Here is a 17,779-nt window from a genome sequence, read left to right on the forward strand (position 1 = left end):
AGCATTAGGAGTTAGGTGTTTGCAAAGTCAGGTTAAAGAGGAATTACATTTTATTCTGAGGAATTAAAGCTCCCATGTAAACGATGCTAATGTCCGTTGATCATTTAAAAACAAAATAAATAAGAAATGTAGAAATGTAACTAATTACTTTACTTCTCTTAAAACTTACTTAAGTACAAGTAAAATTACCGATTTAGGAATATACTCATAAAAGTACATGTACACAGAAAAGCAACTCAATTACAGGAACGTGAGTACTTGTAATCTGTTACTTTCACCTCTGCTTCAAACTACAGTTTTGTGATAACTTTGCACTTCTGTCAGATGAGACAATTTACTGTCCTAAAACCAATATCAGTCAACATATATGAAATGGACCTGTTAATTGATTTTTAAATAAAAGCCAGTCAGTTGAAAGTGAACCCAGAAAGCTGGCCCCTTCCCACAGGAAACCATTCTAATTTCCCCTTTCCCGCCATGAGTTCATTTCATCTCTGCTGTTTATAAATGTAATCACATAAAGATAACACGAGGGGTAATCTTTATTAACCCCACTCTGCCCAATTCATTTCACTGCTGTGATTTTATGAAAGAAGGGGTGTAAAGGGGAGCGGGGAGGTATAAAGTGGACAGAGAGGAGGGTGGGAGGTAGAAATTAATGCAGAGCCATGGAAACTCCAACACACACACACACACACACACGCACACACGTGCTCTCTGGTGCCAGGGAGCTCAACGATAGCAGAGATTGACAGGGGGAGAAATTAATTTCTGTGGCATTTAACCCCCTGTGCAAACAGCCTCGACCTTCAAAGGAATGGTCTGTGTAAGGGTTTTGTTCAGTACGTATTCTGGTCCTGACTGCTCACACACACCTTGCCAGTTCACTACACTTCCCAATTTGTCCAAACACTGACAGCTGCTCACAGCGGGATCAGGGAGCCCCCACTGCCTTAACGTCAGTGTATATTGTGTGCTTTGCAAAGTTCCTGTAGATGATTGATTGAGTGAAGCCGTAGCCATATAGAGAAGCTCAATCGGAGATGATTGGATGCTAATCTGTGCTAATGTGGAGTATGAAATACTGCACAGCCATGACTTATTATTGACTTATTATTAACTCATTTAATCTAGCTCACACTACGTGGGAAATAGAAGGAATTTATCGTTGCACTGAGTGGATTTCTAAAAAAAAAAAAAAAATAAATTAAAAAAAACACATCAAGACACATTACCAATGGATATTCCTATCATTTAGAAACACATTGAACATCTGGTTATGGCGTTTCATTGTATTCTGCACTTAACGGTTACTTCATGTTTCATTCAAAGGAAATAACTGCCGACTCTAATGTTCCCTGGCTCATTGTTTCCTCGAGGTAGATGATGATATCCTCTCAGCTGTGACTACTTCACCACAGCTGCCTTTCACAGTGATAACAACTCAATCATAGGAAAAGGAAAAAGCTGACAGCTCACTCTACACTGGTATATTTAGGGTTCAGGGTGTTTTCATGATAGCATGAAAAAGAAATGTTTAAACCACTCGTTCTTCCTTAAAGTACTCCTTACTGGAGTCACGGCTGCTTATCAGGGGCTAATAATCAATATGAACCCAGACCAGTTGAGAACCACTGATAAAGAGACTTGCTTTGGGATTATTGTTTTCTCTCTAACATTTACCATGAGTCACCCCATTAGCTGAACTGGTAACTCTGATGAGCCTCATTTGGCTCGCAAGCCATATATTTATATTCATGCTCCATTGTTTTAGTGCTCACTGCTGACCAGTGTTCATGACTTCCTCCAACATCAATAAAAAAGTGGAGTCAGTGTACCACTAGAGTAATTAAATGGTATAATATATACATTTTAATGCCTTTTGTGTGTTTTCAGACCATCAGAAGTTTAATTTGTTCCATACTTTAGTTCAGGGGTTCTCAACTTTGAGGTTGTGACTCACAAGACACTGGGAGGGCCATCAATGAACTACAAATATTTTAAATTTTTACCCTTTTTCTGCAACTACACCAAACTTGCCAGTTTTGAATCTATTTTCATCACTTTTTCTTACCATATTTATGCTCCTTGTAATTCATTTCTGCCACTGTTCCATGAAATTTCAATGCCTTTTCTGCACATTATTTCCACTTTCAAGACATTTTCAGCACTTTTAAACCCTTTCCACCACTTTTACCACCTAATGGTGCATATGTTGACCCATTATTGTCACTTTTAACCTCTTTTAAAAATAATAATGATAATAATAATAATTCATTTTATTTAAGAAGCGCCTTTCAGGCCACCCAAGGGCACTTTACAATAAAAATAGAATAATAAAAACAGTGCAATAATAATAATACAAAGAAGTGAAAATAAAATCATGTAAGTATACTTTTTACCATATTCCATGCTTATTTTTTTTTGCCAATTTAACAACACTATTCACTATTTGTCATGCCCATTATTTACTAGTTTAAACTAATTGTTCCAATATTGACACTTTGAACAGTTTTTACTACTCTTTCTGTCTGTTTTTGGCCACTCTAATTTGCAACTTTTAAACAAATTCTGTGGTTTTTAAAATTCCATTTCTTTTGGTCACTTTTAACCCATTTTATTTCTGATTAAAACAAGGACTTACATCTTTAACATGACTATATACTATGGCACAAATAATAATAAACTTCTTGGATAACAGTGGATATTATACAGATAAATAAATACATGTGGTTATCACAGATTCATAGAACAATGGACCATCATTTTGCTGACTTTATGGATGGACCCCAAAAATCTCTCCCCTTTATTACCCCTTATAGATGACCCTGTCTCCACATGACTGTTCTTCATTGTACATGTCTGTGTTCAACCACCTTCAGGTGCACTGGGGGGTCTCTGGCACCTTTATTTTGGGGTCGCGGGCTGAAAAGGTTGAAAACCACTGCTTTAGTGGATCAATAGCTGTTTAAAATATATTAATTAATTATCACTACACATGGTCGTAAATGTTGTCTTAATTTTCATACAATGTGAATGAAATTCTTTGAAAAATTAACATTTATTGTCTGAAAATAAGAGCATAGGAGATGATGTTTTAATTCTCTGATCAGAGAATCTCATCAGGCTTCCTTTAGCGTAAAGTGGTTTGCTCCGCTTGGAAACTTTAGGATCCACCGTTATCTCTGGCTCATTAAAAGGTAAAGGAGTGCATTTTACAACCGGATTCAAGTCTCCCTACAGTTGGGACAATGCAATAATAAAATGAGGCATTCATTCTTAATTGCCTTTTTAATGAGCTACTTCTTAATACATAAACTTTTGCTTTATTGTGTCTTGCCTTCTGAACATCTCTGAATTTGTTCTTCTCATTGTCAGAGAGGACAGCTTAAAGTGTGTCCTTTTTTTTAATGTAAAAAAGGGTGAATTTAGGAAACTTTTGCTTAAAGCTGCAGTATGTAAGTTTTTTTTTTCTTTTTTTTTTTTTTTTCTCACGTCATTTGGTCAAAAATTCATAATCACCTTTAAGCATATTGTAATCCAAAGTGTTGTGAGTAGACACCAAAACTTTTCTCCTTCTCTTGGCCCTGTAAATCAGCTTTACAAATCCAGGAGCATGATGGATTTCAGCCAATCTGAGATCTTTCTACAAACAGAGTGCTCCATGAGCAGTTTTGGGCTTTACTATTGGCTGCTCGACTGAAGTCAATGAGCATTCACGTACCATTGATGGTAAAAATCTACATTGCGGCACAGCGGTTACATGACAAAGCAAGCGGCAAAAAGAAAAGACAGATGTGGAGAAGTAACAGTCTAAAGATCTAACATGTTCGGGCGGAAAGGAGTCCGCGTAGGTCCCTCTGACTCTGTGTGTTGGGCGGACTGTGCGCAATCTCCTTTGTGGCAGAGTAGCAGCTCTGAGGCTCCTACTGTCCTAACAGCAGCTAGTGACATGTGCTTTTATGTCTCTCAAACATCAGAAAACTTCAATAACACAAGATAAAGTCCCTACATTTGTCACTAGTCTTTATTGAGAAGTCGCTAAGAGCTCCACAGTTGTGCGCGTTCATTAGGATACCGGAAAGGGACGATAGGTTTTGAAACAGTGAGGGAAGGGGACAGTGTGCTTGTCTCACGATTCTACATACTGCAGCTTTAATCTTCTTTTGGTTGAACTTTTATTCTTAAAGATTATACTAACCGTTGTGAGAAAAAGGAAAGAATGTGCAATATCCCTCGTGAAGGGTTTAAAAAAACTTAATAGTGACAACTCAAGGTAAATGCTAATTTTTATGGCACAGAGAATCCCCTGAGTACAATCATTTTGCAGTGAAGCTGAACTTGTCAGTCAGAAGTAATGTTCCTGGGAATAGCAGCCCTATTTGTGTTCATCCAAGAAGAAAGCCATCCATGCTTCCGTTAGATACACATGGATGGAGAGTGAAAAGTGTGGACAGCTGATTTAGGACGTGTACAGGTGTGGCTTGTTGTACGTGTGTGTTGGCCTTGCTCTAATCCCACTGCTGACACACACACACACGTGCACCCTCTGCGATAACTCCAACCCTGACAGAAGACTCTTTCACCCAGGAGATGCTGAAAGGTAAAGCCACAGCTGGCATCAGAGGAAGCCTAATGACCCACAATGCAGCTCACTGAACCAGAAAGTGTCTATTAAGCCAAAGAGCATCACAGACAGTAGCAAATGTCAGCCATTATTGTCACCTGGCCTGACCTCGAGGTGCACTGACTCACAAGCATCGTGCATCCATAACAATGGACACTCTTGTGGCTTCAGACCAGGAAAACTCGTCAGTGCAGAAGAATTTGTTAATGGATTTTCAGAGACAAGGAAGGTACGGGATATTCAAAGCCTTCAACATCTAGAAAACTTCACATGTTGCTTTGCTCCATCTGAAGCCTTAGACTTTTTAACCTCCTCAGAGTATTTGTGGAAGACACTGCTTTTATAGCAATTTTCTGGCATTGTTTTGCTGCAGTCTTTCTTGTATTGTTGTGAATTTTGTCACAGTCATAAATCAGGTGGGTTTTTGTATTATCCTTTGGGATTGTGAATTACACAATGGAGCCCATTTGATCCACTGCATTTAGGAGACAAAAGAAAATCAATGTTTCCATTCTTTATTCTGCATGCATGTTTTTTTTCCCTATTCTGTATCTAGCACTTTATCCACAACCCTACTGTTCTGGTGACAGGAATATCAGTTACGGTACTTGATGCTTTGTCGTGAACTGATACATTCATACTGCAAGGATAGCAAATATACTACACACATGTTAATGTCCAAAAGTTTACAACACTTTGATGTAAATACAGCTCAAAGTTTAGAAGAACCAATTATTACATGATTTAACTTCACCCTATATGCTTCAAATGCAAAACTCTGGCCCTGGGACTTCTAATTAGTTGCACAAGATCATCATAAGTATACTTTGTTGATAGCCATCAAAGGAAATATGATCAAAGCTAATATGGTATATGATTAGTGTACAGAATTTGGGGTTCATCATGCATTTTTCTCATTTCTCCATCCTTAAAGAGTAACTAAACCCTGAGGCTGTGTCTTGACTGGATTATTATTATTCAATTTTTTTTTAAGTCTTGATTATGGGCGGGACTCCTGGAGAGGAGTTAACACCCTCCAGTCTTTTCTATAAAATCTCCAAAGAACAATTTATGCAATGCTAACTACCTACTCAGTACTCACTGTACCTCTCTATTCATGATTCTCTCAATCCAACCTACTGTCCAGAGATTGCAGAGCATAGTTTTTGTAGAAGGAGCGGGGCCAACAGTGGCGGTTGGTGATGTAAGAAGCCACCAAAATGTCAAAAACCACCATTCTAGTCCAATAGCAAAATTTGATTGTAATAGCCGGGTTATGCCATATTGAAATACTTTGACTAAAATGTCAAGAGTTGGACAAGAATCAATCGACAACATAAATTTATACATTAAAATGTTTGTTTTCAGCAGAAAGAAAACAGTTTTAGAGGGTTTAGTTACTCTTTAAGGAAGAAAAGAACAAAATACATGGTTTTATTGATCACAACCTCTTAAATGGCTATAACATTCTCTATGACTGGAGTTTGTTGACCAAATCAACAAAAAATGGATTGGAAAAGAAAAACTCAATAACATTTTGTTTTGTTTTTTCAATCATAAAGGATGGTTTGTTGTTGAAATGATTGTGGATAAAAAGAGGTCCTACCTCATATTCATACTCTTCCGTCCTGTCCACCTCTGCTGGGGTATTGGAGAGATACTCTGGACATTCGTAAAACTCGTGTTCCATTGTATGGATGGAGTGACAGCTGCAGAGGACAGAAAGAGGGAGAAGACGTTAAAGTTTATGTCCGCCTAACTTCCAAGTGCCTAAGTGTTCTCTAACTCTGCCTATAAAGTGTGTAATGTTGCAGCCCTTACAAAAATAATGGATCGATTTGAAGAGCAGGATTTACCGTTTATATTTTATTGTTTCTAATGATTTTTATTTAAAGGTAACAGTAGGTCTAGACATCAGCTAAGCAATTTTTTTCAATACCTGACTAAATACTTGTGACAAATTATAATTATTTGCTTCCCAGGACAGCTCTATAAACAGCTATCAAATGACTGCAGCATTATGGGCTGCTCTATGCACCCGGTAGCTTTTAATTGTCCTGCAAAGGCTTGCATTTAAAGAAATGGATGTAGGACAACAAAGCAATTACTACACACAGGGTTGGCTTTGCATAATGATATCACATTAATCAGCTTTACTTGGAGTTTTAACACAATAACTTCTTCATAGCTGTAATGGAAAGAGAGGATAACCTTGGGGAGATTTAGTCTCGATTACTGATTACCTCGCTGTGGTTAACAAGATTTTGAAGAAAAATATTCCAGGGTATTATTTTAGAAAGTCCCCTCAAGCTAATTCAGTGAGTCAGGACTTGGCCTTACCTATCTGACAGCAGGAACGGACAGATGTCAGGGACAGGTGGGGTGGCCGGTCGAAGCTTCGCGAGTGCCATGATATGCTCGAAAGTGATGTCGGTTTGTGTGCAAACATCAACCACACACACATCCTGCGGTGAACTACTTTGGCCCACAGCGGCTGCGGCTCTGGTGGGCGTGCGCCGGAGAACCTGGACTACAATTGGATCTCGTCTGATGGCTTCCACCACTGCCTCATCGTGTTCAACCTTGGAGAAGTCGCGTCCGTTCACCTGAGGGAGTGAGATTAGAGCAATGAGTCTCCTGGGACACTAGTGCATTGTAGCACTACAGCAACTGTGTAAAGAAGTTAATTGTTTGTAAGAAAGAGGAAAACAAGTTAGCGGGAAGAGACCAAGTAAGATTACATAAAATCCCCATAGTCTTTTTAACCTTTATTTGTCTATGGTGCATTTTACAATCCCCTGTGCTCACAGTTAAGTGCTAATCTCATGATGGAGAAACAACAGTACTTTTTTCTTCGTGCTTGCACTGTTCACTTTCCCACTGGGCACAGACACAAACTGCTGACCAGTTTCTCTGAAAATGAGACTTTACGCCGTGAACAAATTTACATGGGCAATACAATGGATTAGACTGCAACGTTTGCTAAGGGAGGGGAAAACCCTTTAATGGGCCAGTTTATGATGCATTATTTACATCAAATACCTAAACCCTCACGCCCATTAAATGCAGAATAATGCTCCAGATTGAGGGAAACGAGCTGTAAAGTGGAGAACAGCAATGGATGGAAATGACTCCTATGGGAAAGATTTCATACCTTTTAAAAAGTAGTGTCTATTTAATACCCATGACCCAAAATGCAGTGGAACAGTGACCAATATAAAAACAACTATCAAAGTAAAACCACAGTTTTGCAAGCCAGGATGAAGATGAAAATGCATTCTAATATTAGCGTTATAATTGGTCACATAACCCTAAAACACAAAGTTATGGCTGTTACGACATACTTAGTCTACTAGCGCTCTGTTTTCACGTAAGATGTCAGGACTCATTTAACAGAATCTTTTTCTGAGGGGAGAATATTGTAAACTGTTTTTCAGTAGATTGGTGGGTTTACAACCCAGCGAGCTCTGACAGCTAATGTTCAAATCAAAAATATAGGAATTATACATAATGTATAAGCAAAATTCATTGACAACTAAAATCGACGCTAAAAAGTAGAGATGGCAAAAGTACTAGTCTTCAGTACTCAAGTCAAAGTATAGACACTGGAATAAAAAACAACTGTGGTAAAAGTATTGAAGTTGCTCCCTTACTCGAGTAGAAGTATAAAAAGTAAAACAAATGACAGGGTTTTTAAATCAGAAAATTACATATATTTTATTTTTTAAGAACTTGTAGAAAACTGGTGCAGGAAAATAAATGAAATCTGTTGCCCTTTATGAACACCTGGAGAATTTAACACTCATTAGAGATAACATTTGTAAATACAATGTTTTAAGAAAAAATGCAAATGCTCAATTAAATGTTGTAAATAGTGAGGAGTAGAAAGTACATATATTTAAGTAAGTAAGGAGTAAAGGTATAAAGTCACAAAAAAAACCAAACAGAAGTAAAGTACAGTTACCAGAAAAAAGTACAGTCACAAAACTATTTGTACTTCATTACTTGTCATCTCTGCTAAAAAGTGTTTTGTTGTATTTTATTGTAAAACCAAACATCCTTATGCTACCATTTATTAAGATCAGGCTCTAATTGCACATTAAGATTTCTCGTAGCAAGAACTTAAAGATTTACTGGAAACAAACTGCACTACTGCTAAAACATAGAAAAGCAGACATTACTATTATTATTACTTAAAAGAATGGCTACTTCTCACACATTAATCTTTTTCGTTCTCCTCCAAACTTCATATCTCGGCATTAATTTAACAAACTTCCCCAACATTTGGAGTTATGCAAAGGTCCAGATGGACACATTAATTTCCAATCAGTGGGAATGGTCTGGGAGGCAAGAAATCATTGCGTAAGTACACTTGCCAACGTGTTTACCTGCTGTTGTTCCTCCATTCAAGCTGCCTGTTGATCAACTAACTGGAAGCTGATTAATGGCCAGCAGATGCGACAAAGGCTCTGGTGTCTCTGAACGTGCTTTATTTATGTACGTGTGTGTGTGCACAGAGGTTTGTGTGCATCGTGCCCAGTTCGGAATATTTGCTGGACTTAAAGTGCAGCAGTTAATTAAATGGCACATGAGGAGCTTGAGATTGTTGGAGAAGTTGGAAATATACAGTATTTCTAAGCCTTATGTAATGTTTTATATATATATATATATATATATATGTAATATTATAATTTGTATTGCAGTTGGTCTTACTGACTTTTTATTATTTACTCCAGGTGTGTTTTCTTTTCCACACGGAATGTAATTTCATATAAGTATTTACTATATGACACGTCTCTCTCGATTCCTGGTTTGAATAAGTTGTGTAAGTGAAGTTGAAGCACAGCTGTGTAAATTCCATCAATATCAGGCTATAATTCCATTTTGATGACAAGATGCTTTTCTTATCACTCAAATGCTCCTGAGGTGACACAGACATAAAAATCACCTGATTACATCCAATATTACCCACCAAAGAACACCAAAAATAGTCCGAGCTCACAGCTGCTCTTGGGAGAAGATGTAATGAACCAACAATCCAGTGCGCCTTTCATATCCTGCTCAAGCTAAAGGTTATCATTGCCAATAAAAATGGTTCCCAATAGTCCTAAACCAAACCTTCTTGTGGGTCCAAGTACTCTCTCCTAAAGGTCAAGGTTCAAAGTGATGCGCTACACTTAGTGAGGAGTGGATACAGTGTGTCTCGTGTGTGTGTGTGTGTGTGTGTGTGTGTGTGTGTGTGTGTGTGTCCGTGTCCACACAAAGTGTTCACTAAGTGTAGTGTGTAGGCTACCATTGATTTGCAGTCTTAAGTGAAAATGTCAATTTCTTTATGTTGGACATGTCTTTGTGTCCATTGTTTTCATATTTTGAACAGAGCAGAATTTATCTACAAAGGACCAAATAGCTGACATTGGAAATTAAAAAGTATTAGTATTAATCTAAACCTTAAAACGGAGGTGGGCAACTGGGGATGAAATAAAGTGATTGTCAGGGGACCACAACATAAACATTCATGTCAGTAATAGGAATAATGACCAATCTAAGCATTAGTACAAGAAAAAACATTTTTTTGTTTTTTGTTTTTGTAATTATGTTGTGTCATTTTGTGTATTTTCTTCCTCATTTTGTGCATTTTTGGAGTAATGCTTGTGTATATGTTGTCATTTTGTGTTTTCTTGTTGTCTAGTGTATTTTTCTCAAAGCTTAAATGTTTTTTGTTGTCATTTTGTGTTATTTTGTTGAATTTTTTGTGGTATTGCTGTCCTATTGAGTGTTTTTTTGCTGTCCTATTGTGTTATTTTTGTTGTCATTTTGTGTATTTTTGTTGTCATTTTGTATATTCTTGTTGTCTAGTGTATTTTTCTCACATCATTATTTTTTTGTATTCATATTGTGGGTTTACTTTGAGGGTCGCACAAAATTCCACCAATTTCCCACTACTTGCCTTAAAAACACATCATATATAGTACTTGATAAGTGCACTCGAATAAGCTTATTATATTACACTTCTGGTAGAGAAATTGTCTTTTTGTGAAACTTCTTCAAATTTCATTAAATACACCATATTGCCAAACGACAACCCTGGAATGTCTCTGTGCACAAAGTAAGGTTATTAAATGTATGAATGAGCTGTCCTGAAAGAGTCCTGATAGAACACGCTTGAGGACAATCTCCAATTCATCATGAGCGACCCTTGGAATGAATTATGGTGAAGACAGTAAAGCAGGCCTTTTTGTCCACCATCAATGCCTGACATCACAAAAACCCCTTCCATAATAATGGTCATAAATTCCCATAAGTACTCTTATCAACCCTGAGGAAAGGCTTTCCATTGTAGTTGAAGCTGAAGTGGAGGCGGAGCGAGACGGCATTTCATGGGGCTTCATTTCATAGACTGAATAACTGCTGAAAATTGGTAACTTTTTTTAAGGTGCAAGGTATGAAAGATACATGGATATTAATTGGAAACCAGTATTTGGTGCACGTTATGTATGGGACGCCAGTTGTAAAGTTGTGCACACTGCATGCTAAAATAAACAGCAAGTTTTTGCAACATTAAGCAACAAATGTATGTGATTTTTTTTTTTTAAATGTTACTTTTGACATGATTTACAGCAAATTTTGTGAAATGTACTTTTCTTGTGAAAATAGTGTCAGTGTTAAATCTAAATGTTTAATATTAAATATAAATGTTAAATCTAATTATAAATGTTAAATCTAAATGTCACAGGTGAAACTAAATATTTAGCTAATATGCAAGTTCACCGAAGTACCAAAATAAAAGCTCACCCATGACATTTAGATTTAACATTTGGATTTAGATGTAACATTTAGAGTTAGATATAATATTTAGATTTAGATTAAACATTTAGGGCCTTTGAGACTGCGTCAGTGTGGTGATAAAGCGCTATATAAATCAAGTCCATTTTTTTTACCATTTACACTACGAAGCTGTATTTCCTCTTATTGTGCTAACTTCCGGGATTTAATTGGTGTGTGCTGTCCTACGATGCTGGCTAACGTCTTACGGGGCTAAATCACCATGGTAACATAGGCTGAACGACTAACCTGGTCGGGACCAGGTTTTGTTCTGGGTAAGATCTGAGCGAGTACTAAAGCCCCACCTCCTGACCAATCAGTTCTGTTAGAAAACGACCTGGCCAATAAAAGGAGGATCATTGTGAACACATCTCTGTCAGCTGACAGGTGAGAGAATATGTAGACATCAGTCAATTTTTTCATTTACCCTTGACATCCTATAGGAAATAGAGAGATTTTTATCTGATTCACGGACCTACATTAGTCAGCTGATAAAGGCTGCGTGCGTTGGACGCTTTCAGACCAAATGAATTAGGACCATGAATTACACTGAACAAAAATATAAACGCAACACTTTTGTTTTTGCTCCCATTTTTCATCAGCTGAACTCAAAGATCTAAAACATTTTCTATAAACACAAAAGACGTGTTTCTCTCAAATATTGTTCACAAATGTGTCTAAATCTGTGTTAGTGAGCAATTCTCCTTTGCAGAGATAATCTACCCCACCTCACAGGTGTGGCATATCAAGATGCTGATTAGACAGCTTCTGTATGTTTGGTTTGGCGAAGCCAACTAACGGAGATAAATCCAGTATATAATTATCTAGCGTTATATAGGCCCTTAGATTTAACATTTAGATTTGGATTTAATATTTAACATTTAAATTCAACATTCACATTATATTTTTTACAAGAAAAGCACATTTCACAAATATTGCCGTAAATCTGGGTCAACCATAAAAAATACCTTTTTTAAACGGGGTTTGTTGCAAAATGGTGCAAAAAAGTTGCTGTTTATTTTAACATACGCAACTTTACAATCGGCGTCCCATACCGTACATAACGACACCATATGTGTGTAGACCTGCTGCCACAGTTATAGCCCTCAGTGTTGGCCCTGATGTCTTCAGTCCAGGACAATGTGCTGACCTTTAAAAGCGTGACAGGGATTTATCAGTTGGCCTCAAAGATGCTTAAATGTTTCCACTTTTAAATACAAACTGGAACGATAAGGAAAACGCTGGAGATAAGAGTGTGTGTGTGTGTGTGTGTGTGTGTGTGGTGGCTGTTGATAAATGAGTGTTTTCTGCCTCAGAGATAAAACGTGATGGAAACCACTCAACCTGACAGCTATGGTGTCACTCTGACACCCAAATAAACACACTTTTAGCATGACATCAGACACAAAAGATGCTCAATGCAGACCGACACAAAATGTGGGGCTTTCTTAACACAATATAGTGCTTTCTTTTACACAATAATAGCTTTGTTTCGCACTGAAGAGGCTAACAATGGACTGTACACAGGAGACACGCATGCACCAGCCCCCAATCCATCCATTCAAACACTGCCCTTGTGTGTCATTCTTACACCCCCACCCCAAATCCTCAGATCATAATTTTTGTAGACTTCAGATCAATTCAAGTAAGACTACTTTTACATTCATAGAAAAGGATGTTCAGTGAGGAATGAGGAAAACGCAGGTGGTGAGATTCAGTAATCTGCCAAATCTCATTTCTATTCCTTCTTTCAGTGCGTTGATGTGATCGAATCAGCCTCACTGTCATAAATGTCTCATTTTAATAATCAAAATCTTTGACATGCAATATCAGCCGTGCAGCAGAAGCAGTGGTGTCTGTGTGTGTGTGTGTGTGGGGGGGGGGTTCATAGGTTTGAGTGGCAGGCTGGGCAACTGGTGTTCTCTACGCCTGATCAACTGAATCCCATCCTATTCAGGATGAAATATATTGTGACGAATGAATAACAAGCAACCAGGGAAAACACACAGGACTAAACAAAGGACTAAAATATTCCTTTAACCACGTTACTCGTTTACCACAGTCTCTCTGAAGCATCAGCACCAGGTACGCCTTGATTTAACTAGACATGTCGCCGCCAAGGGTCAGGAGAGGATTTCAGTAATTACACAGCTTTGACTAAATCCAATTAATTAGATACGTTTAACACCATTGTTTAACGCTGCGTTGTATCATTATGTTAAAGCTAATGCTAAGCAATGTTTAGAATTGAATTAGGATTAACAATGCAGTTCATCATGGTTAATCAAATACTGAATACAATCAATGAATGTATTCCTCCAATAAAGTTCTGCACCTGCTTTATTGTGGACTGGGTTAAGTGAATTTTCTACTAACAATCCTACAACCAATAAACACAACTTCACAACAATAGAAATTTTGTAGTCACTCAGTCTTGTATGCATATTTTGGAATTGTGGGGAAGCGGAATACCCTTAAGAAAACCCATGCAAACACAAAGAGACCATGCAAACTCCACACAGAGAAGTCAACCAGGGATTAAAACTTAGGACCTTCTGAGAGTGAAAGTATACTGGTTTCTATGACATCATGCTAGGCCAAAGCGTTGATGTTAAATACTCTTTCAAGGCAAAATCAGAGCCCAAATTTTGATTTTATTATCATTTTTTTATATTCATAATAATAATGATTGTGCATGGGTTCTCATTCTCTCCATTCACAACCCAGTTTGGATGTGTACGAATTGGCGAGTGTGTATACAAGGGTAAGGCAAATGCAAATTCAAGGCATTTTCAATGTGATTTAAAGTTGACATGATCAAAAATGCAACAGAAAACAATCAACAGCCTAAAAATCAACGAGAACATTAAAATCAGCAGTAAAAACATTGAGTAAACAATAACATGATTTAGATGGTAGAAGGCTGCTTTTGTAATTGATTTAATCTGACTGCTGAATGTCAGATCTGAGTCAATCAGAACACCAAGGTTTTGTTTTTTAAGTTTTAAGGATAGAGACTCAAGATACTCGCTGACAGCAGACCTCGTTTCCCTGTTACCAAAAACCATCACTTCCATCTTGTCGTGATTTAGATGAAAGAAGTTTTCACTCATCCAGCAGTTTACTTTTTCTAAGTAGTCACACAACACCTCAACGAGACCATAGTCATCTGGGTTCAGTGATAGATATAGTTGTGTGTCATCTGCGTAGCTCTGATAATCAACCTTAAAGTTCTGTAAAATGTATTCTAAAGGAAGCATATAAAGGCTAAACAGAAGGGGTCCAAGAACAGAGCCCTGAGGAACCCCGCAGATAATTGGTAATCTATAAGAGTCAACGTTTCCAATGCTTACAAAATAACTTCGCTCCTCCAAGTATGACTTAAATCAATGCATTACTTTTCCATTTAGTCCCACCAATGTTTGCAATCTGTGCAACAAAATGTTATAGTCTACAGTGTCAAATGCAGCCCTGAGATCCAATAGAATGAGAACTGACACTTTTCCTGAATCTGTGTTCAACAGTACAGTGTGAGATTGCAATACTTTATATAAAGTAATTTGATTAAATCACAGACAATTTGAAGTTTGATAGAGTGTGATGAGTGTGTTCTACTTCCTGTTGTTATTCCTTTATGTTTTGTACACTCAGAGGTTTGACTGACTCTGGTCCTCCGCTGCATGCTGCCAACTCAGCCTCTGTGTTGTCCTTAGGGCATAATTGCTGGAGCAGCTGGAGATGGAATCAAAGACATCTTAGCATTCCTGTAAACACTTTGGTAGCCGTTTCCATGGGAATGAACGTTTGATGTTGCAATGATTCATACATTATGGCAAGATTTAAGCCAGTTTCCTGCTTTGAGATAATGTTTCACTGAAACTCCTAACACACACACACACACACACACACACACACACACACACACACACACACACACACACACACACACACACACACACACACACACACACAGGGCCACGGTGACATGGAATGCTCTTCCAGGACAAACTATTCAAGAAAATAACAAATTTAGATTTAAAAAACTGCTGAAAGAAAATGTATTAACAAAACAGCTCCATGTGTCTAATGATGTATAATCAAAGCTACAGAATACAATTAATTACAGTAAGTTTGATTTTATGTGATCTATAAATGTATATGTATATTGATAAATAACTGTAAATGTACATTCATATATTTAAATGTATATTGATAAATAGCTAATCAGAAGTCAGGAATTCTTAATTGAAACTAGGTCTGACTGCATGTATGTTGTTTTTGTTTTGTAAATTGTTCTAGTCGTTGTTTATGTTGCTTTGTTGTGTGATATGTAGTTGTGTTATATGTAACTGTGTCTTGCAGTGATTCTCAAATGGGGGTATGTGATGGCACTACAGGGGGTACTTGAGAGAGAGAGAGTGGAAAATTAACAAATAAAGTCAGTCCAAATGATAAAAACTATAGAAATCTATCTATTCAGTAGCCACTAAATCAGTGTTTTTCAACCTTGGTGTCAAGACCCAAGCCTGGAGTTTAAATGGGTCGCCTGAAATTTATGAGAAATGAAAATAGATTTTTAAAATGAAAAAAGAGCTCAAAATTGATCAAAAACTAATTCTAGAAAAAAATGTCTTTGGGATCTAAATACTGTTTCTTTCCACTTATTTACAAAAGAAGGATTCTTTCAAATGTGTGTTCCATCATTATGATCTATAGTTTTTTTTAAATAGTTTTCTAAAAGCAAAATGTAGTCGGAAAAAGGGGGTACTTGAATTCAGAAATAAGAAAAAGGGGGTACTTGAATTCAGAAATAAGAAAAAGGGGGTACTTGAATTCAGAAATAAGAAAAAGGGGGTACTTAAGCCAAAAAGTTTGAGAACCACTGGTGTATTGCACTAACAAGACAATTGTATTGCGTGTGGACCCCAGGAATAATAGCAATGGCTCTAGTCAAAGTTAATGGAGATCCAAATAAAGAAGAAAAGAAAAGAAGATGAATTTCCAAGGAATGATTATACACTCACATTTAGTCTTATTTATGTCTTTTTTTTTTACATGCAAAAGGACATGTTTCACCTCTATTTTGCATTATTTACTCAGGCTTGTTGGTCTTTTCCAATCAGTAACTGCTCACCGTGCATTGTAATGCTCTTCTGTTTTACATTTCTGCATCACACCAATTAATCAAAGTGACAAGGTATTTAATGAGAGGCAATTAGAGTGTTAACCAAAATGCAAATCAGACGTGGAGAGAGTGCGGAAGGGGGAGTGCTCGTCTTCAGTGTGTGTGTGTGCATTTTAGCCTGTGATAAGTTACGGCAAAGGGTTCAAGGAGATCTCACCTCATGCTCTCGCTACAGCAGAACAGCCCCCATTACTGCTCCAACTGCCTTCAACTCTTCCTGTACTCATCTGCACTGCTGATTGCATCTCAGCAGTGTGTGTGTGTGTGTGTGTGCAGGTGTGTGCACATGTTGCTCTGAGTGCCCTTCATTTCTTTTTTCATCTTTTTTAGAAATTGGCTACTGCACAACAGGCAAAAACAGCTCATTAGTTCTGCACGGCGAGGACGGCGTGACAACATGAAATGTGGATTAAATATCTGCTGTAGGGAGTGGATGCCATAAGTAGCCTGCTTAGGTCAATCTCTCTGACATCACATGATATCTGCGTGTGGTAGATTAGACTGGGTCTCCCCCCCCCGCCCGAAATGGCTGTTCACAGCAGTGGCTTTACTTTAGCTGTTAGATCGCACATTCAGACTCAGAGGATGGGAATATTTGAACTGCCAGCCAAATTTAAGTAAAGCTTCCAGTGGACTTACTGTTTCAGCAGATCCTTCATGTTCCTGTTCAATGATACTAGCACTGACCTCCAACTGGTTATCCAGCGTTCATGCATGTGCTCTGCTGAAGTGTCCTTCAGCAAAATCGACTTTCCTGCTCTGCTGCTCATTCCCTTGTACCTTGTTATAGAAACAAAGGCCTGAAAAATCACTTGTCCTGTATTTTTACAGCATACATACAGATCTTTTTTCTAAACATAGATTGGGATCACATTTCTAGGTTTTCTGTAACGTATTTTCACTGCTTGTGAGACTCTTATAAGGATTCCTAGTCCTGCCAGCATATTTTTTTTTAGCTATTATCTCATTTCTTGCTGCAAAATGCAGAAAGGAGAATCCTCCGTGTACCCTTCATTCTTTGGTTATTCCGTTTTAAAACCAAATGAAAATAACAAATAAACAGTCTGGTTATTTTGTTTTACTGATTTAAATCCAAAACAGAAATACAGAAAAAAAAAAAGATGATTTTCTTTTTTTTTAATTTC

At 37.5% G+C, this 17,779-nt stretch overlaps 1 protein-coding gene across 1 annotated transcript in view; it reads right to left on the reverse strand.

Moving 5' to 3' along the window:
- pdzrn4 (PDZ domain containing ring finger 4) overlaps positions 1-17,779 on the reverse strand; it is a 48,930-nt gene that overhangs the window by 11,298 nt on the left and 19,853 nt on the right. Inside the window, exons 3-4 of the mRNA XM_028451502.1 lie at positions 6,968-7,233; positions 6,234-6,336 (exon numbers count right to left, since the gene is read on the reverse strand). Of these exons, the coding sequence (XP_028307303.1) occupies positions 6,234-6,336; positions 6,968-7,233 (369 nt within the window). The remainder of the gene's footprint in view (positions 1-6,233; positions 6,337-6,967; positions 7,234-17,779) is intronic.

This window comes from Gouania willdenowi, chromosome 6 (genome assembly GCF_900634775.1).
Source record: "Gouania willdenowi chromosome 6, fGouWil2.1, whole genome shotgun sequence".
Classification (NCBI taxonomy): Eukaryota; Metazoa; Chordata; class Actinopteri; order Blenniiformes; family Gobiesocidae; genus Gouania; species Gouania willdenowi.